The sequence below is a fragment of the Thalassophryne amazonica genome, chromosome 16 (genome assembly GCF_902500255.1).
Source record: "Thalassophryne amazonica chromosome 16, fThaAma1.1, whole genome shotgun sequence".
Lineage (NCBI taxonomy): Eukaryota > Metazoa > Chordata > Actinopteri > Batrachoidiformes > Batrachoididae > Thalassophryne > Thalassophryne amazonica.
In genome coordinates, this window is record NC_047118.1 from 33,528,156 (window position 1) to 33,553,369 (window position 25,214).

The 25,214-nt window shown below is 40.7% G+C and overlaps 1 protein-coding gene across 1 annotated transcript; it reads right to left on the reverse strand.

Annotated features, from left to right (window-relative positions):
• Positions 1–421: 421 nt before the first annotated feature.
• LOC117527592 (envoplakin-like) lies at positions 422–24,770 on the reverse strand. Its single transcript, XM_034190008.1, is given in 23 exon segments — positions 422–2,021; positions 2,024–4,862; positions 4,986–5,078; positions 5,177–5,314; positions 5,406–5,489; positions 6,221–6,371; positions 7,027–7,220; positions 7,888–8,026; positions 9,560–9,738; positions 9,845–10,017; positions 10,128–10,222; positions 10,295–10,449; positions 10,540–10,686; positions 12,225–12,335; positions 12,437–12,532; positions 13,594–13,701; positions 13,980–14,141; positions 14,271–14,312; positions 14,425–14,556; positions 19,256–19,379; positions 19,560–19,714; positions 19,997–20,096; positions 24,183–24,770. Coding segments are annotated over 23 exon segments (6,270 nt in total). The 5' UTR covers positions 24,380–24,770; the 3' UTR covers positions 422–1,365.
• Between the last annotated feature and the right edge of the window lie 444 nt (positions 24,771–25,214).

The following is a 25,214-nucleotide window of genomic DNA, read 5'->3' on the forward strand; positions in this document are numbered from 1 at the left end:
TTTATTTTCTTTTATTGTTGTTCTTACACCAATTGTTTCTTACAGAAGTATTTTTTTCTTTTCTTTTTATTGTTGTTCATGCACCACTTATTTCTTAAAGTATTTTTTATTTTATTTTTATTGTTGTTCATACACCAATTGTTTCTTACAGAAGTATTTTTTTCTTTTCTTTTTATTGTTGTTCATGCACCAATTATTTCTTACAGAAGTATTTTTTCTTTTCATTGTTTATGCACCAATGACACCAGATCAAATTCCTTGTGTGTGAGAACGTAATTGGCAATAAATATGATTCTGATTCTAATGTATTAGATTGTTGTTTTAGTTATCTTAGATTAGAATTGTGTACCGGTAAATATTCTCATAATTCAAATGTTAATATTTTCAAAATTGTACACACACATATTCAAAACACTACACGCAAATCTCATAGAATTTAATCAGCACTTCAAAATGTAATATACTGAAATAAATCATTATAATACAAACATTTCTGATTTGTGTTGAACAGAACATCCACAAATAGCATCAAAAAAGAACAGGCAGCAGTGTGAAGGCAATCTGGAGTTTCAGTGTTTTCAAAACTGTATGTGCACACCACACCTCCATTTCTTACTCTTTTTTTTTCATCAATTATGACATATATCTCCTCACACAGCCTGGGTGGTGGAATTAATGAAAAATTTAATTGGTTATTTATGTATAGAAACAAGATTCTGTGGCACGGCATTAAGACGTTGTGACCAGAAAATTAGGACTTTGTGGCCACACATTAGAAACTTGTGGACATTCAGTAAGCACATCCTGGCCAGGCTTTCTTCAACCATGGGCATGTAATGCCAATAAGAATCTCATTGCCACATATTAAAAACTTGTGGCTGTGCAATGCAGATTCTGTGACCACGTACTAAAAACTTGTGGCCACGTTATAAGACTCTTGTGGCCATACAAGTGGGATCCTGTGGCCATGCATTAAAACTTTTGTCCAGTTTTGGCCATGCATCATTAACTCGTGGTCATGCAATAAGAATCCCATGGTCATGTACGTATTAACAAACTTTGGGCAAAACTATAAGGCTCTTGTATCTGCTTATTAAAAATTTGCAGCTATACAACAAAGGTTCCATGACCACATATTAAAAAGTTGTGGCCATACAATTAGGATCACGTAGGCATGCGTAAGAACTTGTGATTATAAATCAGGATCTTGTGACCAGGCATTAAACACTTGTGAGAATGCAATAAGGATGTTGTGGCTAAAAATACTTACATTTTTCTATAAATGTCACCTCAAGAGCGTCATACCCTATAGCACTTGCAACTTGATATATATATATAAAATGTTCTTCATATGAAACTGCACTTCTAGTATTTCCTTGTAGTGGATGTGAATCGAAAGCTGGAATATGACGGGGTATTTGTGGAATCAGTAGAGGCTGCAGGGAGCAGCAGCAGGCCTGTACTGGTGTCCCTCTGACAACGATCCATCGCCTGTTTATATGATATCTTCTCTTTAGTCATGGGATCTACTAACTCTTTAGTGTGGGATGACTCATCCTCCAGTGCTTTAGCCATTTTCTCATCAATGAGTTTGGCATCAATAGCTTCTTTGATGCTGAGACGGCCTGCTTTATTTGGATCTACAAGGCCTCCAGTCAAGTACTGTGCTTCCAAATACCTCTTGGCATTTTCTTGTGGCATGTACCCTTTCTGCGCTGCTGGTACCACTGCAAGGCGGTCCTTTGTTACAAGGTCTTCCACTCCAGTGAAGGCCTTCTGTGCATTCAGAAGCTTGTACATCTGGCTTGAGTCAATCAGGCCATATTCACCTGCCTTGTGAACAGACAGTTTGTCCTTTTTGTTAAGATCAACAATTCCACCAGAAGCTGCCTGCGCCTCCAAAAGCTTCAAAGCTGTGTCGGTATCAATGAGTTTGCGTGTCAGAGCACTTCTTACGGACATGCGGCTTTCAGTGGTAGTGTCGAAAATACCAGAAATGGGGAAATACTCATCGCCTGGTGAATACTGACATTGCTTGCAACGGTAGTATGTTGAGTGTGAGTGTTGAGGCTGGTGTAGGAGGATCTCAGTGGTGATGGCATGCTGTTCAGTGGGGATGTAGGCATGGGTAGGGTAGGTGTGCGTGGAGATGCTAATGGAGGAACATAAGGCTTTTTGGTTTCGCCTGCCACAAGAAGTGCAAATTCAGAAATGGGCATTCTTCCATCTCTGTAGCGAACCAGGTCAGCTTCGGTCAAGCGACCATCCCTCACAGCATCCTTGACAGAGTATTGTCTCCCACTCTTACAATCCTGTAGAACTGTTATATCCCCATCTGGGCCTGATGAAGTGATTTCCTCCCAGTCACACTCCAACTCTTGCAATTTAATGTACTGGTTGCGGTCAATTAACCCTTGCATGTATGCTTCATAGGGAGACAAGTCCTTGCCAGTCTCTGGATCCAGGATGGTGATCTTAGTGGAGAGATTTGTCTCTCTGGTGTGTGTTTCAGTCTGGTCCTCCTTCATAATGTTACTCTGGAGCTCAATGATCAGAGATTCTTTTTGACGGATTTTATCTTTTTCATTCAGAATCTCTTTTTCCAAACGTTGTATTTCAGAGGTAATCTTGAGACTCCTCTGCCGGGCCACATGGTTTCTCTCACTCATCATCTTAGACTGCTGCTGGAAGGTTATACTAATCTTCTGTCTTTCAGACTCCAGCATTCTGAGTTGTTTCATGAGCTCATCCTTGTCTTTCTGGAGAGCATTTCTGTTGGTAACTAAAATGGTCTCCTCCTGGGAAGTCACAGACGTAGACGTCAGCAGATGAGTAATTTTGATATTGAGGTTCTGAATTGTATCTTCCAGGTCTCTCCTGAGATTTCTCGCTTGTGTAACTATCTCTCTCATATGTTCCCTTTCAGCCTCAGTTGCCGGATCCTTCTCAACACGAACAACTTCCCTATACACAACTTTTTCACTCGACTTCTCCTTCTGCAAAATTTCCAATTTCATCTGCAGGTTGCGAATTTCTCTTTGCAGGCGACTGATGTTGTTGCTCTCCTTTTCCAGTTCAATACGTATGTCCTGGATTAGCTTTTCCAGCTTGGGGTCTCTCTCCACGTGGAGGACCTCCTCAATGATGATCTTTTCCTCAACAGGTGCTGGGGCATTTTCCAGCTCATGGATGCGAGCTTTGATCTGCCTGAGCTCGGCCTCTATTTGAATCTTCTTCTGACGTTCATCCAATTTGGTGAGGTCATCCTGCTTTTCTTTAACCAGGGCTCGATACTGTGCCACCTCTAATTCAAGCTTTCTGCGGCCTTTGACTTCATCGTCCAACGTCTTGTTCAACTTCTCATGTTCCAAGATCTGCTTAGGGTCTTTATGAAGACGTACCACTTCTTGTGTTACAATCTTCTGTTGCGGTTTCTGCCGTTCTAGGATGATGTATTGGTTTTGAAGCTCAAAGAGACATTCCTCCACACTGCGACGTTGTTGAATCTCTTCTCTCGCATTCTTTCTCAGTCTGTCAACCTCCTTCTCGAGCAGAGGGTCATTCTCATATTTGATGACCTCTTTATTTACTAGTTTTGTCTCCACCTTGGATTTTTCAGCTTTCAACTCATCTCTCTCTTTGCGTAAGCGTGTAAGCAGCTCCAGGATGCTATCATAGTTGACTTGTAGGTGGGAAACTTGGGTGTTCAGCCTCTGCAATTCCCTGATGATCTCTGGGCTTTTCTCTTCTTTGATCACTTCCTGCTTCACCTCTTTGTACTCTATTTTGGGTTTCTGAGCCCGCAACGTGGTCAGGGTTTCTAAAATGGTTTTGGTTTGTTTTTCTAATTCTACACGATTTCGGTTTGTATCCTGCAGCTCTTTCTTCAGTCGCACCAGCTCCACTTCGGTGTCTGGATCAATTCTGTAAATCTCATTGACGATCTCCTTGATCTCCACTTTAGGTCTGAGTTTTTCAAGCTCACCATAGCGGAGCTGAAGTGTAGTCAAGTCCTTCATCAAGATAACATTCTCATCCTTCTCTTCTTCTAAGGACATGCGGATATTCTTTGACTCTTCAAGTAATTCTGGATCTTGCTGCACTTGCTTCACTACCTTGGTGACAACCTTGGGTTGAATCGAGGGAATTACTGTCTCAAGAATGTTTATCTTGCTCCTTATGCTAAAAATAGTGTTGTTGAGTGTCTGGCAATGGGACTGCTCCTCTGCAATATTCGTCTGGAAGGTAAGGATCTTCTTCAGCATCTCTGGATCTTTTTCAATCCTCACCACTTCCTTCTGAACCACCTTTTCCCTGATGTTTGGCTTCTTTTGCGCCAGAAGTGTGATCTCAGTTTTCACATGAGTAGTCTGAGTATCTCGACTTTGGACTTCCTGTTTTAACCTGGTCATCTCTTCTCTGATCTTTGCTGCTTCTTTGTCAAGCTGCGGATCTTTTTCATATTCAGTCAGTACTTTGGTCACCAATTTAGGTTCAATTTTGCTGAGCTGTATTTCTAGTTTTACAATCTTTTCATTTATAATCTCTAATTCAGCTTGAGTTCTTGACCTCTTTATCGCCTCATTTTGGATCCTACTTCTGAAGGACTCCAATTCCACCTCCAGTTTTGGGTCACGGTAGTACTGAATCACTTCTGTCTCCTCCAAGCGCTCCACACCTTTCCTGTTCTTGAGAGACATGAACCTCTTTCTGTAGGTTTCTAGGTCGCTCTCAGCATGCGCCCGTCTTGCAGTCTCCTCATTTAGTTCTTTCTTCAGATTGTCACTTTCCTCCAGGGTCTTCTTCTCGCTCTGTAGTTGCAGCTGTTGGTTTGTGATGACTTGACTAACTCTGTCATCATTCTGCTCATGAATAAAACAAACAGGAGAAGGTGTGATTTTGATCATTTTGTCTTTTGTCTAAATGTCGATCACCAACAACAAATTCCTTGTTATTGATCCTATTTTGATTCCACAATCTCATACCCTGGCTGTGATGTGCTTTGCCATCCCCAGCTGCTTGAGAAGCTGGTTGTTCTCTGCAGACACCTCAGTGAAACGGTTAATTAGGTCTTTCTCCTGTGGACCAAGCGTCATGAACACAAATTATTTAAAAAGTAAAAGCAGAGGATCAATGTCAGTTCTTCACTGTGATGACACAACCACGTTTACTGCACCTGTTCCTGTACAGCTTTAGCCTTAGTTATAGATGAGCGCTTCTTCGGCAGTGGTGCTTCATCATCATCATCATCATCATCGTTGTTGTCGTCGTCGTTTATAGTGGCACGGTAACTGTTTGACTTAGCCTCATATTCCTGAAAGAAAAATCAGTTTAAAATGATTTTGAGCTTGGCCATTTCAACTAAGGCTGTTCTCATTCATCACAATCATACTCTCTGGACTCACATTTAAGATGCTCTGCAACTCATGAGAAAGACCTTTGACACGTTCTATGGCATCTGATTTCCTTTTGATGTCTTCCATCACCCTCTAAAAAATAAAACAGATCATTCGGCAACCAATGGAGAAGATACTGTCTTAAAGCAGCAAACAACGTCATAAAAGTGTTTCATGCATAGAAGGAAAGGTTAAATTTCAGCACCCAGTCTAAATTTCGAGTTAGCACATGTAGTATTACAGCAGATGGACCAGTGGAATGATCTGAAGTTGAAGGTTCTGAGATTTGCTCGGTCTAGACATCGACCTTGCTTGAACTTTACTTTGGAGACCAAACATTCAACACAGTCAAAACTATTCCATTTATTAATCATATTATCTAAATTTATAATTTGTACCACTTTTTCCCAAAAATGAAGTAAATTTAACTTTTGACCCCTGTACAAACTGAAACTGACCTTTGTTACCATTCTCACTGTTTTTATCGCGTAACTCCATAACATTCAGTCATAGATAGTCCAAACTATACTTTTTTTTGACTATTTCTGATCAGACAAGTTATGCTTTCAATATGTTTGGGGCATCTTTTAATTTTGACCCCTGTGTAATTCCTCAGTTGACCCCTACGTGGCCTCCCTTAGAAAATTCAAGTGGCCAATCAGTTTTTTCAAAAGAGTAATAATATCTACGGAATATTTGTGCCAAATTTATTGCTTGTATCAGCATTTGAAGGGTTGTTTCAGTTATCTGCTGCACTATTAGTTCATCTTTTTTTTGTGACAGTCACAGGAAGGTGTAAGCAGTAAAGGAATGTGTCCACTCACCTGTTGAGAGTTCAGCTTCGTTGTTATTTCTGCCATGTTGTCGGTTGGTTTCATCTTATTATTTGGCAAATTCACCAAGAAAAAATCCAGCGACTGGGCTGCGTTCTCAAAATCTTGGTTTTTATTGGTTGCTTTCTGTATAAGAGTAGACCTTGAGCAAAAATTAAATCAAATAAAAACTATTAGGCAAATTGGTAACAAGAACATGTTCTGTACACACAGCAGAAACCTCAGTGCCAATTCAACTAGCACAGTGTTAAAATTAGCACATTTCCAAGTTCATATAAATCTCACTAGTTCTGATTTCAAATTTCAACAGAGTTAAAATATTAACTATTTAATAGTGTTAACTTTCTGACAGTCATGGTGTTACTTCATGAATTGAAAGTGTGGTTTTTAACACTATAGGGAGTACTTTAATACTGATTGGATTTAAGAGTGTAATTGTCTGGGCATTGCTTATAGACGTACTACAGACAAAATTGTGTGAATCCACAATTTTCTGGTTGTGGGGCAACAGCACTCTCATAGTACCATCACTGAAATCTCACAGCCTGTGTCACAAGTAGTCACGGACAGAGTTAAAACGACACCGTCCGAGAGTTAAGAGACACTTGTGGAGAACTGAATCAAATTATCAACTCTGGCAAACAACTCTAACATTGTGCAAGATTTAACACTGAACCAATTAAAGTAACACTTAAAATCATCTCTGAAAAATCTAACTTTGAGATTTTAACACTCCACATTTTGCTGTACAGTTACAGAAATGCATTTGTTGTTTGCAGTTGTCGAGATGTTCTCACCTTTCCTGCACCTGATTGTTGACATTCATGTACCGGTTCTTCAGCTGGTGCACCTGTGTCTCCTGCCGCTGGATGTTGGGACAGTACTCATTGAAACACTGCTGCAGGGAGCTGCACGCCTGTTCTGTCACCTTCAGGTCTCCGCTTAATTTGTTCAGCTCATCCTTCTTTGAGGCAACATTCTTACGCATCGTCTGTTTTGTGACAAAAGGAAATATAGAGGTAAAAGCACAAGGTCATTTAGGCTCACATTATGTTTATGCTGGATGCCTTTATTGCAAAATGTTTTCATTTCAAGGGGTCATATTCAACACCTTTTTTTGCAAAATAATATCGCTCATCGAATGCATTAAAAACGGAAATTAAAGTTTGTAGCCAAAATGATCCCATACAAATTGAAATGGTGCACCATTAAACATAAGAAAAAGAAGAATAGGAATAGAGGCTCAGATATCTAAAAATGACCTGTCACTGTGCCTCGAACGCAGTGTCCTGTAATACATTTCTGTGGTGATTGCCCCCGCAGCTGTGTGGCAGATATATGGGATATTATCTTGACTCTCTTTCAACATATGTGGTCACTTCCATGAGGTTTGTTTCCTACATGAAAATTCAGTAAGGCTTATCTTCTATTATACATCCCAAATCCAAAGGGGGAACCCTCCCAGTGCCTACTCAGGCACACCTAAATATCTTTACAAAAGGCACAGCCTTTTGCACAACGTAGAATTGTGGGACTGCAATGACATTTTAAAATTAACCCTCAACCACATTTAACTGTAAAATGTCTAAAATTAACTGTAAAATTTTGCACAATATGTCCCCTTTAAACAGCACTGGCTGCATAATACAGTCGGACACCTGCAGCTGCTGGTTGCGGGTTTGGAGCACATTTGGGTTGTCAGGAATGGCGCCGTCTTTAACAAGCTGCTCCTCAAATCCAGAGACAATGTCGTCCACATTTTTTATCTGCTTCTCCAAAAACATGGACGCTGTAGCTCTGTTAAGAGGAGACAAAAAAATCGTAACAAAAAAAATCAATAAAAATGTTTCCACAGAAGAAACAACACATATAGTCTATGCATTGATGGGCAGAGTTCCGCTACTTTGCTAACCGCTAACTCGATAACAATTTAATCTAATTTTAGTTATTAATTTAGTTAGCTCTTTTTCAGTAAAACAATGCAGTACATTTGATTCATAAATATTCCAAATTCAGAGTACAGTTTTATCACTAAGATTTACGTTTATGTCCTATCCGTAGCAATTAGCTGCACACCTTGAAGTGCTAGCCTGTTAGCCTCTTGTAACATTGTCAAATTACGCCACATCAATACCAAATATGGGCAGAGTGTACAGCCAATTTAAGTTTTATCAAATCAAATATGTGATGAAACATATAAAAGGACAGAAAGAAAGAAAAGAAAATTGCTGTGTAATATTTGCTGAAAATATGTTGTCAATATGCACAATGCTTGCTTACTTTCCCTTCTAAAAAGCTACACTTTTACTTTTTAATCAAATACATGATTTCTTTTAGGTGGTCTCCAGCAAAGTGTAAGAAAATCAGGTTGTATTTAATCAGTTTGTTACAATCATTTTATTTTAAATGATCCTCAGCAGTTGTCATATATCAGAATGTACACTGACTTTTTTGTGATTAAATTATTTGAAAATGGGGTTGTATCGAAAAAGAACAAAATCAAATTAGAACATTATTGGGATTTGCTTGGAAATTTTAGATTTGATTTTCTATGCACCTACTGATTGGAGAAGAGCCAAACACTACATCTGCATGACAATTCTGTCATGCATAAAACATTTACACACTTTGGTACCAAAGACATTTCAGTGGTGTTGAGGATGCAGCAAAGCGCTGCTCTAGCGCATGACATTGTATAAAAATAAAATAACACATTTTAGTGTGTACAGTACCTACAAATTCTGTTCTAATGCTGCAAAGTTGCTAAAAGTAACTTTTAATACCTGATTTAAAAAATGCATTTGTAGCATTTAGATTTGCAATGATACATATCAAATGTAATTACTTTTTTGGCCAAAGTCTTTGGGTCCACAGTGGAGATGATTGGGTCAAACTTGCATTCATGATGAAAAGACTTACAGTGATGTATTGTGCTTGTCTTTTTGTTGGATTAGCATTAGGAACCTCATCTTTGGTTCCTCACTCTGGACCGCCTAAATCGTTCAGGACCCTGGTGGTCTGACTCAATCTGACCTTATATTGTAGATAAATGTTTTCATTATTAAACACAAGCTATTAAACTGATGTGTAATCATGAATGCTGTCTGTATGACATGCTAACATATCGGAGCACAAGGTCCTCATATCTGAACATTTTTGATTACAGATCTGTTCCTCCACACAAGTAAATTCGTATAATAAAGGTTAGCTGATAGTGGTAGCATCAGCAAAAAAAAAAAGCAGCTTATCATTATCATGGTTAACTTTTCAGTTAGTGGATTAGCGATTATCGAAGCCAACCTTTCGGTTAGCTGTGCCCACCACTCTTACTTTTTGTTGTAAAGATCAATGAGGTTGTTGAGGTGCTCGATGGTACTGTTGGCAGTGCTGAGTTTGAGGGGCAGTGAGGAAGCGGTTGGACCCAGTGGCTTCTTGGCCAGAATGGGCTCCATCTCTCTCTGGATTGCTGACTTCTCAGCCTCCAGTTTCCTGACGGTCAGAGCAGCTTTCTGAAAGACAAAAAAAATATAAAAAATCACTTTGTTACGCATCGCAACAAGCTAGCTAACAGACAACTTGCTCAATGCAACAACTGCAGCGAGTCGATATATTTACCTCTTGCTCTCGCAGTCTTGTGTCTAGGTCTTTTGTGGGGTTGCGGTTGTCCAGGGGGGCCCTGACGCGGCTCAGGATCTCTTGCTCACTCTGATCCAAGGCTTTCTGGACGGCGTCTAGCCGACTTGCTAGCTCTGCAGCTTTAGGATCCTCCGGAGTGCGGGCTACAGGAGCTAAGGAGGAGAGAAAAGGAGTAATGAAAAATAAAGTACACCTACAGTATTCCAGCAAAGGCTTTTACAGTTTTAAAATAAAACTGGCTGGTTGTTGGTTTAATTCTCACCTGCTTTTTGAGGCCGAACCTCTTCCATGCTGGAATTTTTCTGGGCTGTAATTGCAGCTCTGCGGTTCTTCAGGTTCGCCAGTTCTTTGGTCAGACTGAGCACAAAGTTTCATGAAAATACATGACAGGTGAAGTCAGAGTTTTCTTGTAAACAGATAAACATCTACCTATCGATCTTCTCCAGGCCTTCCCCATCAGGCGGTGGGATCATGAAACAAGTCCCTGGAAGGGTCATCACCTTCCCGCTGCTGTTCTGAAGCTCCCAGTTCTTTCGGTCAGAGTTGGACTTCAGGATCAGCTTCTCACCACGAATCACTGAGTTCTACAATTGACAATGCTCCAAAATGTTACTGTACATAAGGGGAACACCTAATTTTAAGTGAGCCTGTAAGAGAGCAAACTCTTGTCACACCTCTTTCTCTGCCCAGTCACACAGCGACACCACCGTGGTGGGCTTGCTGGGTGGGAGTCGGCGTAGTTTCAGAGGCACAATGTGGCTGCTGAGGTCCTGAAGATTTTCCAGACGCTGCTCATTCCTCTTGAGTGCTGGTTCATCGCCCTGAAGTTATCAATCAGGGAAACAAATGGACAGTGAAAAATTAGGTGCTCTTATTCTGGTAACCAGGCACATAGAGATATTCAGGAACTTTGCTGATCCCAGTTAAGATGTGGAAACCAAGGAAACTTAGCATGAAGCCAAGCTGGATGGTGAGGTTGGAACAGACTGGTCAAATGTCAAGGTCAAGCAAAACACAACCCCCAAAAAATTAAAAAACAGATCTAACAGCTGGCTCAATGACCAACCCCTTCCTGATGGTGGACTGGATGCCTGCGTGGACTCTCAGTTGTTGTTGTTGTGTGTTATGTATTGTCAATTTTTTTTGGTAGAGCGGCCTAAGCAGTGGGTCACCCCTTTGAGTCTGGTCTGCTTGAGGTTTCTTCCTCAAATCATCAGAGGGAGTTTTTCCTGACCACTATCGCCTGTGTGCTCACTCTGGGGGTTGGTAAAGTTAGACCTTCCTTGTGTGAAGCACCTTGAGGCAGCTTTGTTGTGATCTGACACTATATAAACTAAATAAATTAAAAAACAAGTTTACCATAATACTAGTGTTGCTTCATGAAGAAGTCATAATCTGAAAAACGACTGCGTGGTTCCACAAACCTTACTGCATGTAAGAAAAAAGTAGTCATAATTCATAATATGAATTTATCTCAGTGTACAGAGTGCACCAGGCATCCATCAGGCCTCTGATGCTTTTCATTGATTTATTGTTTGACATTTTTCAAGAATAAATCAAATTCTCTGGGAAAACGTTCAGCAGCACTGAGTTCAGCTTTCTGTCAGCTGTCACAGCTCAGTCTAGGCTCGATTCCCAGGGGCCTTTACAAAGAAACAGGTTTGTCAATATGTCTTGATAAATTTGAAATCCATTGCAAAATCTTCACCCTGGAGTTATGGGGGAAAAAAAACTGGGGGAGAGTTGGCATTAAATGAATATAATTATCCATAAATCTCAGTATAATAAATAATTTGGAACAGACTTGTGCAATATGCAAAGACAAGCAAAAAAAGAAAAGGTTTGCCATACTAAGAGAGGCATCAACATGATTTCTTTGCACTGGTCAACTGCAGTTTGTGAGAAAGTCAGGTTATATTTAATAAGTTTATTTTATTTTTAAATGATCACTGGCAGCTGTCTTTGTGCTATCAAATATCAGAAAGTACACTGAGATTTTTTCTTTTTATATTATTTGAAAGTGGTTTTACTTAAATACAGCAGAATTAAATTACAATTTTAATTCTGGCATACATAAAACTTTTGCACATTGTACAAACAGTAACAGATTTTGGTGAGTACAGCACCTACAAATTCTGTTCTAATGGTCCAAAGTTGCTATAAGTACTTTTAAATCCATGATTTGAAACAACAACAAAACATCATTTGGTAGCATTTAGATTTGCAATGATACATGTAATTTGTAATTTGTAACTATTTTTTATTTTTGCAATCACTTTATAAAAACGTGCAAATTATTGAGTAATTTTCATTGCTTTAGATCTGCATAAAACTGTGAGATCAGAAAACAATCTTGTACCTCCACCAGTAACTGGATTTCAGAGTTGTTCTTGTTGGCCAAAGTCTTTGGGTCGACGGTGGAGTTGAGTCGGTCCAGGGAGTCAGCCAGAGTCTCCGCCTCAAGCTGAAACTGTATGAAGAATCACGGGGAGCCGTTTTCAGTCAACGTGAACTGAAAATGTGTGAAACAGCTGATGTATTTTTGCTGATTGCACTGTAGATGGTTTGTACCTTCTTGTAGTCCTCGACATTGTTCAGGTGAGTCTCCTGAGCCAGACACAGGTTGAGGAAGCGTTGCCACTCAGTCTGCACTGTATCTTTGTGAAACTAACAAACAAAAATAAACAAATAAATAAACAAACACACACTTGTTTGAAATTTAGTTTGGTTGTATTATGCTGAATTTGATTCAGGTTAGTTGTTCCGAAAGGTGACAGGATCAATCCCTGACTGCTTTTGTACAGTATGTCATTACATTGTGTTCACTCAAAGAACAACTTTTTTACACTCAGAACACTGGTTATGTTGCTTAGTGTGGTTATTTATGCATGTTTTTTTAATTACGTACAAGACATATTTCCATCACGTGATAATTGGCAGGGTTGATGTGAACCAGTAAAATTAGTATATTAAAAAAATTCACCAATCTCCCCATATTTATTGTGTCATTATTTAACATTAACATGTTGAACTTGACAATTAAAAAAGATTATTTTGTGTTATTGTGTTGCTATGCTTGAGTGCACTGCAGATTTTTATAATTACCAGGATGACTCCATGTTTATAGTCATGGATTAACTACTACTATGAATAATAATAATAATAACAACAATAACAAGAGCAATCTGAGATTTCTGACGTCCAGATCCGGATCACCTCCAAAATTCAGTGGAGTCTTCCATGGCCTAATATCTATCTGTGGTACAAATTTGGTGAGAATCCGTGAAGTAGTTTTGATGTAATCCTTCAAAGTCTATATAAAGGGAAATGATCCAGAATCCGAATCCAGATCACCTCTAAAATTTAATGGAGTCTTCCATGTCCTAATATCTATCTGTGGTAAAAATTTCATCAAAAGCTGTGCAGTAGTTTTGACGTAATCTAGCTAATAGACAGACAAATAAACGGCAATGATTTTAATACGTCCTTGGCGGATGTAATAATAACAATGATGATGATGATGATGATAATATCTCTAATATCAAAAGCAAACATGAAAGATGAGTACAGTGCTTCAAGATTTGATTATTCACGATGTTTTAATATAACTAAAAATGCACTGACCTATAACATAAGTATTGACGATTGCATAATTTGAGTTTACTTCCGTGGACTGAGGTAATCAGTTTTCTTATAGTGTTTGCGTTGGGTTAACACGTTTATTTTACCTTTATTGTTGCACTCCCAGGATGTTTGGCATTAATGAGTTGGTCTCCTTCCTCCTGTAGCTGGATGATCTCCTTCTCATGGGCCAGCAATCCGTTATTTTTGAATTTCTGCATGCATAAATAAATCACATGAAGCACGATGTAAATGATGATATAAAGTGAAAAATCCCAACTCAACCTTTGTTTTTGTTATATTGCAATGAGACCATTTGTTTTCTGATGTGGTCTAACGAGCTCTGAGTAAATTACACTTCAACATAATGTGGTTTCTTTCATTACTGTCCACCAGAAGCCTCCTTTGATCACTAAACATTAAAGTAGGAAAATTCATATCATTCTGCCAGTGTCAGCCTGACCATCTGGGCATGTGCACGCCATCCACTCACCTCATACTCCATGCGGACCCCCGGAGGGTCGACCATGCGGTCACTCCAGTCCCTCTGCAGGATCCTGTCCTGCTGTCCCGATAGGTAGCCCAACTCCTTATTGCAGCTTTGCATGTAGTCGTACAGGGAGGCCAGGTGGCTGTGCCTCCTCTGGGAGTCCTCCTGCAAAATGCAAGACCATATGTCCACGTGCATGCTTCCCTCTGAACCTAAATTAAATGCTTGTGCACTCCTTCAAACAGCACATGCTGTGATGTGCCACAGATTTAAAAAAAAAATAATTCATCTTACCAGTAGTTTAGCATATTTATCTTTGAGGGCAGCATACTGCTCCTGCAGACAGAACAGAAGGCAAAGGTTCATCACCCCAAAAATGCATGTACATGTGTAAGGAGCATAGTGTGCAGTGATGCACAGCACGTGCATGCATTGTACGAGCTGCTACCTGTGAGGCGACGGTGTCGGGCTGCAGCTGAGAATGATAGGCCTCAATCTCCTGGTGCAGAATATTATGAGCTGCAATCTGCTTCTCCACATCAGAAAGGTGGGGGCCATAATTCTCAGTCCTTATCTGTTTCTGTATAAGACAATCATATAAATCATAAAAAAAAAAAAAAATCAGAGAAAATGAAGTGAAAAGTAAATGCAAAACTGCACAACCTGCAGAGACAGAATAACTCTCAACCTAATGATATGACGATCAATTAAAAAAAAAAATAGGTTAATTCAAATATCTAAAAAAAAAAAAGAAGCAAAATTAGCAAAATTATATTATTTGGACACATTTTAATCATGTGCAACTCGTGCATATTTAAATCATGTAAATGCAACACGTTTTTTTCTGTCTGTGTGTGTGTGTGTGTGTGTGTGTGTGTGTGTGTGTGTGTGTGTGTGTGTGTGTGTGTGTGTGTGTGTGTGTGTGTGTGTGTGTGTGTGTGTGTGTGAGATCACTCAAAAATTACTGGATGGATTTCCTTCAAACTTGATTGGAATATTACTTGGATAGATATCTAGATGTGATTAGATTTTGGAATAGTGTAGTCAAAGGTCAAAGTCAAGGAAAACATAGTCCAAAAAACATATATCCAAAAAGTCTAGATGGATGATCTAAAGCATATACGAGGTCTATTAGAAAATATCCGACCTTATTATTTTTGTCAAAAACTATATGGATTTGAATCACGTGTGATTACATCAGACAAGCTTGAACCCTCGTGCGCATGCGTGAGTTTGTTCATGCCTGTCGGTTGCGTCATTCGCCTGTGGGCAGGCTTTGAGTGAGCACTGGTCCACCCCTCCCGTCGGAATTCCTTTGTCTGAGAACTTCCTGAGAGATTGACGCTTTGCTTGATCAAAATTTTTTCAGAAACTGTAAGGCACATTCAAGTGGACACCATTCAAGAAATTCAGACGGTTTTTGGTGAAAATTTTAACGGCTGATGAGAGATTAAGGAGTGTTACTATCGCTTTAAGGACAGCCCACAGCGCCAGATGGCACACCGCACCCCGAGCCACCGTCGTCAGCCTGTTTCAAGCTGAAAACTTCCAAATTTAAGCTTCTGTTGACCCAGGACGTCGTGAGAGAACAGAGAAGTTTCAGAAGAGGTCGGGATCAGCAATTTATCCGGACATTCCACTGTTAAAGGAGATTTTGTAATGAAAGACGTGCGGATGGATTCGCGCGTCAGCACCCAGCCGCTCATGGCGCAGCGCCACAGAAAAACACCTCCGTTGGAACTCTCACAGGACAAGTTTGAACATGCCCAGCTGTTAAACAATTTCTCGGATACTCACTCGACTGAAAGCCATCGAAAACCGCCTGAATCTTACGAATGGTTATCAACACGGAGGTGTTTTTCTGTGGCGCCGTGCGATGAGCGGCTGCGTGCCGACGCGCGAATCCGTCCACACGTCTTTCATTACAAAATCTCCTTTAACAGTGGAATGTCCGGATAAACTGCTGATCCCGACCTCTTCTGAAACTTCTCTGCTTTCTCATGACGTCCTGGGTCAACAGTGGCTTAAATTTGGAAGTTTTCAGCTCAAAACAGGCTGACGACTGCGGCTCGGGGCGCGACGTGCCGTCCGGCGCCATGGGCTGTCCTTAAAGTGATAGTAACACTCCTTAATCTCTCATCAGCCGTTAAAATTTTCACCGAAAACTCTCATCAGCCGTTAAACTTTTATTTCATTTCTCGAATGGTGTCCACTTGGATGTGCCTTACAGTTTCTGAAAAATTTTTGATCAAGCAAAGCGCCAGTCTCTCAGGAAGAAGTCAGACAAAGGAATTCCGACGAGGGGAGTGGACCAGTGCTCACTCAAAGCCTGCCCACAGGCGAATGACGCAACCGACAGGCGTGAAAAAACTCACGCATGCGCATGAGGGTTCAAGCTTGTCTGATGTAATCGCACGTGATTCAAATCCATATAATTTTTGAAAACAATAAAAAGGTCTGTTTCTTTTCTAATAGACCTCGTATTAACCAGCAAAATACAATCTATATATATGCTGATGTACTGTACTGCTATGTGCATAACCACCCATATGATCTAAAAAAAAGTGATGCACCGTCCCTTTGGAGTGCCAAATCGACCTTTGACCCTTCCATTGTCCAAACTGGTCTTGCTGGTATCAATATAACTCTACTTGCAGTCTGTCCAGCTTAGATGACAGAGAGTCCACTGCTGACACATAAGTTATAGCTTCATAATCGACTTCTGACTGAATTAATGTATCGCGTGTGGAGTGCTGTCAGACTGCCTGCCCGTTCTACTGCAATCAAACATCTCATGAAGTTTGTTATTTTCTTGCGGGTTTTTTTGTCTGCTTTTGCTCTATGAACTGCCAGCATCTACTGCGAATTAGAGGAACCCACCGGAACTCTAAATGAATCCACTTTTTCACCAAACAACTATTAAAAAAAGTCCAAGCATGATGTTGGAATGTGGCGTACAGTTTTGATTAAACATGGCGGAAAAACAAACCATAACCACCACAATAAGGAGGTGCAGTGATAGGGTTAGGGTTAGAGACTGTAAATTCAGACACTGTTGAGGTACCAAACAAGAAAAATCCATCAACTACCTGAAACTAGAGAACAGACCCTGGACTTGAATATCTCAGTGACCCCAAGTTTCTGTTTGCTCCAAATCATTTTTTTCCCCTTTTACAGAAAAGTATTGAAAATCTGTTTCAATTTTACTGTATTTCAGTAACCACTGAGGCTAGAAAGAAGATTCTGGTCTGATCTTGCTCACGGAACCCAAGTTTCTAATTATTACAAAAGCATGTGTACTGATTGATTGATTTTACTAAAAAAAAAAAAAAAATCTCAAGATATGCCCATTTTGACCTCTGACCCCAATGAAACACCCATCTGTGTATTGAATTAACCACTGAGGCTAGAAAACAAATTTTGGGGTTAAATGGCACAAGGAAACCAAGTCTGTACTTACTCCACATGTTTGCTTGTCATTAAAACAAACAGAAATGCTGTTTTGACCTTTCACCCCAATGATCAAGAACCAAGAGCAATTTGGTGGCTCAAATTACTCAGGGACCCAAATCTTCTGTTTTCTCCATTTTTTTTCTTCTATTGACCTTTGACCCAGATGCCACAGAAACCCAGAAGAATCGAAAAACACATTTTTACAGCTATGATGACGTAACACAGAAGTGAAATGTCTGGGCTCGACAATAGCACTGGTCCGATGGCCCGGCGGCCTTTTTTTACATGTTCCGGGCCACCACGGGCCAGTGAAGTTCATATTTCACTGGTCCGTATGGGCCAGTAAGAATTAAAATCGCTTTGGGCAGATTTATTAGTCTAATGCCGCGTTCACACCGGGCGCGATCAGATGCTACAAATTCGCGGGGGTCGCGTGGCAACGGACGCGCCTCCTTCACCCGGTGTGTCGCTCTGCTTTTGCTGCGAAAATTCGCCCCGGTGCGTCATCAAATAGGAGGAGCTTCCATTCAGCTCGCCGGCTCCGGTTGTCAGTCAAGTTAACATGACGGACCTTGATCACACGGAGCGAGTTGTTGTGGAAAGCTGACAAACGTCATGAGACGTTCCCAATTCAGGCAGTATCATTATTTGCTGCAGGAGCTGCGTCTGGATGATGGCTGCTTTCAGCGGTCCTTCTGCCTCTGCAGGACCCAACTTGAGGACCAACTGTCCCGTTCACGCGCGCACATGTAAACAATTAAAAAAAGAAAAGAAAAAGAAACTCCGCTCCCGCTGCTGTGGGGCTGCTGCTCCTCCAAAAACTCTTGTCATAGTTGTGAAATAAAGGACAAAAGAGACATACGTCCTGCTCACAGGCTGCTACCAGAGACAGGACATGTTGCACCACTTCGCAATGTTGGGAACATTGCCGAAGTGCAGACAAACTTCGTCTGCAGGCGCATCTTCTGATTTCGCTTCAACATCGACGCGTCATTTTCGCTTAAGCAAGATCGAGCGCAGTGAATATTATGAATTTCTTGAAACCTCCTGCCCCTGGGCAGAAACCAGGAAAGCAAAGGAAAGAACAGCTATCACCCTCAAAACAAGCACAGAAGAGGAAGGCTGCTGATGCTGAATATGAGAAGAAAAGGGTGAGGAAAACTTGGCAAACTTCCTGGAAGAAAAGACGGCCATAGCTGGAGCGTGATGAGGAGAGTGAGGTTGTCTTCTGTGGAACTTGTAGGGCCATGCCAGAATATGCTAACAAGTAAGTATAAATATACCATGTCCTGGTAGACAATGTGGTATGATTTCATACGCCAGTTTAAAAGTCTAATCAGTATGCCCTTGTGGAAACCCCATGGTGACAACAATAGCAAGGGAACTTGGTTTATGAAATTTAACATATTAATTTTGTAAATGATCAAGAAATAAATTTATTTTTGTATTAATGTCTGAGTGTTGAAAAAATTCCTATCAGTTACCTACCGACATTTTTTTCAAAGTTTACTCACTTTAAGGTTTTTATCATGTAGTATAAGAATTTTGTGTTTGTTTTCAAGTGTTTTTACATTAAGGAAACCCAATTCTAATGTCTGAGTGTTGATTTAAAAAATTCTTATCAGTTACCCCCCGGTTCGGCACAGGCGTGAAAGTATGGGCCAGTGATATTTTCATCCGGGCCAGTAACTTTCAGATTCTACTGGCCCTGTGGGCCAGTGCATAAATTGCCTTATTGTCAAGCCCTGAATGTGTTTGCATGTCTGGAATAATAAGAGACTAAACAAAATGCCCAAAAATTAGTGGTGGATACGACATCAACTGACCAGTTTTTGATCCAGCACAGCACCCCATTCAAACTTTGGAAGCTGGCCCATGGCCTGGACCTGGTCATACAGCTCTCTGTAGACACCACAGTCCTTGGCCCAGCGGTCGTGGAGGTTGTGCACACTGAAGACAGGAAAGTCAGGAACAGATACCAAGGTAAGTGTGTGGGCGGGGCAAACTGTGATACCAAACTGTGACTGGCTGCTGTATCTTAGTATGTGGTACACTGAGTTTCAGGCGTGTCCGTGTGTGTGTGTGTTTCCTTGCTCGACAAGATTTGTATGTTGCACTCTGTAAACTCACTCTTTCTCTATCTCTTCAGCTTGTGGGTGATGCAGCTTCTTGGCCTTGTTTGCATCCATGAAGAGATCCTTCAGCAGAGCCTCAGCCTCTGCCAGGTTGTCAGCATTCTCCTTCTGGTGCAGCAGTCTCTGATTCTTCCCACTACGATCGGTATCCTTGAATAAATTAGCAGTAGTAGTCAGTTACTGTTACAGTCAGATCAAAACCTTTTGTTTCCAGGAACTAAGCCAAACAAGCCTGATTTTGTCTCAGCATTTCTGAGTTTGTCAAACTTTGACATGTACTGAAGACTTGATAAAGTCTGCAAATGGCAAAATGAGTTACATGGGTTTTGGCTGAATGTAATAATCGTGTACGATCAACATGGTGTGTGGTAAATCAAGCCACACAGCAGACAGTGCCGCGTGTCCAGGAAGAGTTATCTGTGGACGTCTTACCAAACTCAGCAGCTCCTCGGCGTGCAGGATGTTCTTCTCTACTTGGTCTGCATTTTTCTGCATGCGAGAAATCACTGTTGCCAGGTCACTGGCCTGGCTCCTGGACACGAACCACCAGAGAAAGACAACAATCAGAATCCTTACACTCAAATTTCCTGAATCTCAATCTCCAAAATACAAGTTTTTCCTTTCAGTAAACCAAATACACGATTAATTTGCGTATGTGTCTCAGTGACCCTGATGCTTTCCTGCAATCAAGACTCACAAATGGCAGTTTGTCACAGAGTCTGCACAGGACTTCTGCACGTATGCCAGTAAAGCACAATCATTTATTTTCTATACCTGCTTATTCTTATTAAGGGTCACGGGGGGTGGAGTCTATCCGAGAGGTCATTCCACCTCAACAGGTCGCCTGCCCCTCACGGAGCCCAACAAAGTGCATTTCTGAGAAAATACTTCATGAGATTCCCTTTACTGTTGTTGCCAAGCACACCTTAACTGGCCTTTAGAATCTCCTGACTGCCACACCTGCCATCAGTGCTACCACAGTTACTTCGACAAAGTAATCCAATTACCGATTACTCCTTGAAAGAGTAACTTAGTTACTTTACTGATTACTTAGTTTTAAAAGTGACTAAGTTAGATTACTTTATTAGTTACTTTCAGCAGCTGCCACCTCAACATGAAAATGATAACCCGTTTTGCCAATACTCACTTTACTGAAAGTGCATTTTTAACAGCAACGTAAAGTAAATGTATGTGCTGACATTTTAGGTTGAACTTAAGTACTATTTCCTGAAAAAAATTTTGTAAAACATGAAAAAAAGTGAGTCTTTCTTGACTTCAATGAACATAAATACTTGTTTTATAAAAAATAAAATAAAGTCTTTCTTGACTTCAATGAACATAAACTCTTGTTTTATAAAAAAATAAAGACAGTCTTTCTTGACTTTAATGAACATAAATTCTTGTTTTATAAAAAATAAAATAAAGTCAGTCTTTCTTGATTTCAATGAACATAAACACTTGTTTTTATAAAAATAAAATAAAGTCAGTCTTTCTTGACTTTAATGAACAGAAACTCTTGTTTTATAAAAAAAAAATTAGACAGTCTTTCTTGACTTTAATGAACATAAACACTTGTTTTTATAAAAATAAAATAAAGTCAGTCTTTCTTGACTTCAATGAACATAAAATGGACTGCATTTATATAGCACTTTTTCATCTGCATCAGACGCTCAAAGCGCTTTACAATTATGCCTCACATTCACCCCGATGTCAGGGTGCTACCATACAAGGCACTCACTACACACCAGGAGCAATAGGGGATTAAAGACCTTGCCCAAGGGCCCTTAGTGACTTTCCAATCAAGTGGGGATTTGAACCAAGGATCCTCTGGTCTCAAGCCCAACACCTTAACCACTAGACCATCACCTCCCCTATAAACACTTGTTTTATGAAAAACTAAAATAAAGTCAGTCTTTCTTGACTTCAATGAACATAAACACTTGTTTTATAAAAACTAAAATAAAGACAGCCTCTCTCGTCTTCAATGAACATAAACACTTGTTTTTATAAAAAATTAAATAAAGACAGTCTTTCTTGACTTCAAAGAACATAAACACTTGTTTTATAAAAAATAAAATAAAGACAGTCTTTCTTGACTTCAATGAACATAAATACTTGTTTTATAAAAATATTATTATTTATTATTTAGAAATTATTATTATTATTGTTACAAGTAGTAGTAGTAGTAGTAATAGTATGAAAAAATGTCTTCAAAGGTGGACCTGTAATCTAGAGGTGTTGTGGGGGGCCGCGTCCCCGCACGCCCCCTTTCCGTCTGGTTTCGCCCCTGATTTGCAATCTGAGCAGGAAGAATGGATAACGTGTATTTATGCAGAAAACATGACCAGATTGACAGATAAAAAAGTTTTATCTGCGTTTTTTTATGTCACGTTGTCCTCAGAAAGAGACTTTAGGTGCATTTGGGTGGAAAAAGAGCATTAGTATTTATTGATAATGCATCAAGGGTGTTCAGCTGTTTTTAGCGAGGACACTCACAGAGTGACACAGAGTGGAACAAGAAAAAAAAGTGCAGGTGTGCTTTGAGAGATGACATCTGTTTTTTCAACTCGGAGCTGCTCTGCCCACGGGCCAGTTTTAATGGTGCGATCGACTGACACTATCTCTGTGATTGACACTCCTGATTTATACTGTATAAAAATACAAAAATAACTAACACAGAGTCACTTGGAGAAATAACTTTAATTGGATTACTGATTTGGAAAGATTAGATTACTTGTCACGGAAAAAGCGGTCAGATTAGAGTAAGCCTGCCTGCCATGTATCACCCCATCAGCCTCAGTATTTACTCACTCAGTTTATCCTTGACCTCCTGCCATATTGTCCTCTTCATCTGTAATAATTCTCTCTCTGCTCTCCTGACTTCATTTTAGCTTAGCCTTTGTCTGTGAGGCTTATCATTTGCATGGTGATGTACTGTGGCAGATAGATGGCTACTTTCGAGATGTGAGGATGAACTGACTGACTGCCTGGGTGGTAGGACCAAAGGCAGTCCCATGGTGTGGTGGATGCGCCGATGCACTGCAGCACTGCATGCTCCCAGACTTGACTTGACTAATCTTGTCTGAACTTACCCTGTCTTTGACTTGCTTCCAGCAAATCTTTGACAACCCATTGCTAATCGATTGACCTACTTGTCCTGGTTTCTTGAGTAAATAAGCTCCAAGTAAGACAGTGACCGACTTTAACTCATCTGTCTCATTACCACAGAAGAGTGTTGCAATTTTCACAGCTGCGCCTGAGCACTTTCTCTAATGTAAACCAAAATGTCAGTTTTGTCAGTTATGGCTTAGAAGGAATCAATTCAAGTCAAGTCTGGGTGCACGTTTTGGTGGCTCTCATCACCACAGGAATTGCCCAAGGTCCTGGATGGCAACCATCCAAGCAAGCACTCCAACCCCTCCTTAGCAAAAAAATTCTCACCATTGTGGCTCAGCCTATGATAGACTTCTGACGCTGTGACAGAAGTGAACAAAGATTACTTCAGCTGCTCGGCACACTTCCTGTCCGACGAACACTCCTGCAGACCTGCAGATTCTCTAACTATCTGTCATTCCTGTGATATTAAAACAAACTATTTACTCAGACACACCCGGACCACGACCCCTCCCCTTCCTCCTCCAAACGCCAGTCAAGAATGTTCTGTGTGACGCTGTCAAACCCTGCTGAGATGATTCAGTCCTTATCAAAAAAATGCTTGTTTTTATTTCCAGTGTGGCAATCGTAGCAGGCCGAGCCGCTCCAGAGGTGCACGCCTCCTTTATTGCTGCTTTATCTCGACTGCAATAAAACCCCAGAGTGTGCATTCTTCTCCTGCACGTTCTTTTGCATTGTGTGCATTAATTACGTCTCAGGGAGATCGTGAAAACGTGTGCAGGCATTTGCGCAACTGCAAGCTGCCCACTTTCAAGCTCAAGTGTAGCATAATGGCTTAAGGTAAACAGAGCTAGCTGTAGGCGACTCTGTCCTGAGTGCCGCGCCCTCAGCTGTGCCTGTCTCCTGTCAGTCCCAGCGCTCTGCGGCGTGCCCCTCCCTTTACAGTGGCTGTCAAGAAGAAGCAGAGGCTCTGAAACCTGCTTTGTCAACTCAGGTGCACAATTCCAAACGTATACAAGTACATATGGTATTGTCACCGCCGTGGAAGTGTTACTGTCCCAGCTCAATAACAAGACTCCGACTCGTTGTGCTATAACACAGTGGATGTAGGACATTGTTGACTTTTTGGTTTCATGAGATCAGCGGCCTATTCAGCAGCAAGATGAACAGATTAAGTGAGTCAGTGAAATTAGATGTTACACCCCTTAAGCAAAGACACGAGTAAGAATTGTGCTTGTGTAAAGCTGACAAGAAGGTAAAAGGCACGCAAGCTACGATTTGACGTGTTGTGCAAAGAAGAATGAATGAAAAATTTGATTTAACACACAGAATGTAGTTTAACAGTCTATTATTGGACTCTACATGACAAGTGGGATCAAGGTGTAATAACTGCCAGCATGCGGGTGAAACCTTCAGGCAAAAACAGAATAAGGTGACAAAATCAACAGAGAGGAGTGACAGTAGTGTGAGAAATCCAACACACAAACACACACAGGAAACTCACTTGTTGAGCTTCACTGGGCTGGTTTCCTTTTTCTTTGACATCTTGAGAGACCGTAACCTGATTCCCAGTGTGTTTCTTCTCACTCTCTCTCTCTCCTCTCCTCTCCCCGTCCTCAGCTCCTCGGCTCTGCTGACGTCTCTGCTCAGGTAAGGAGCGTTCACCTGTTTCAGCTCCTCCCAGGCCAGCAGGTGTGTCATCAGTAGAAGGTGCTGAGGATCAGACCGGGTAGACCTGTTCCCCACCACCACCGCTGCTTCATGCTCATTCCTGTGACTTTAGATACAGACAGGTTTTTTCGTGCGACACAGTTCAGTGACATGTGATCAGTAACACGATTATTATGCTTCTAATCTTTGGGTCATTCTTTTCTTCACAAGTCGATATTATCTGATTTTTTCCCCCTTTCCTATTGGCTAAAGAGGAACCTGTTATCAGCTCTGTGCTGCACACAGTTGTACAGAGCTCACTGTAAGTTTCCACACGGACACTTGCAGGGGAATGCAGCAGAACCCGTCACTCAGTGGTTGGATATTTGTTACAACTCACACATGCAGTTCATTCATACATAATGAGCAAATGACTCATTTAGGTTTCATTAGTACTATAAGCTATGCCACAACAAAAGCAATGTCTTTGTGATAATGCATACTTTATATATGCAACATTTACCAACTGATTTATTGGTCATCAGTGTTTGGTCATCTTCTGCCTGTTGGCAGATTTTTCCATCTAATCTCCAGAAAACCTGGTGAAGACATTAAATGTATCAAGAAGTGAGTTTTACATAGGGCCTGAGGCTCATTGGTGCTGATGCTCATCTCTGGTTTACATAGCATGAAGCATGTTAGAATTTACAACTGTCTTTGGATAGGATGCCAGTTGGATCCAGGTTACTTCCCCCACCAAGGCTGGGAACCATTTACAGATGAGTGGACAATCCCAATGAAGTGTGTTTCAAAGGCCTCACACAGGTAATGTGACTAGGACTCAAACCCAAGTCTATATACTAGTAGAACAACTCCTATCCCACTG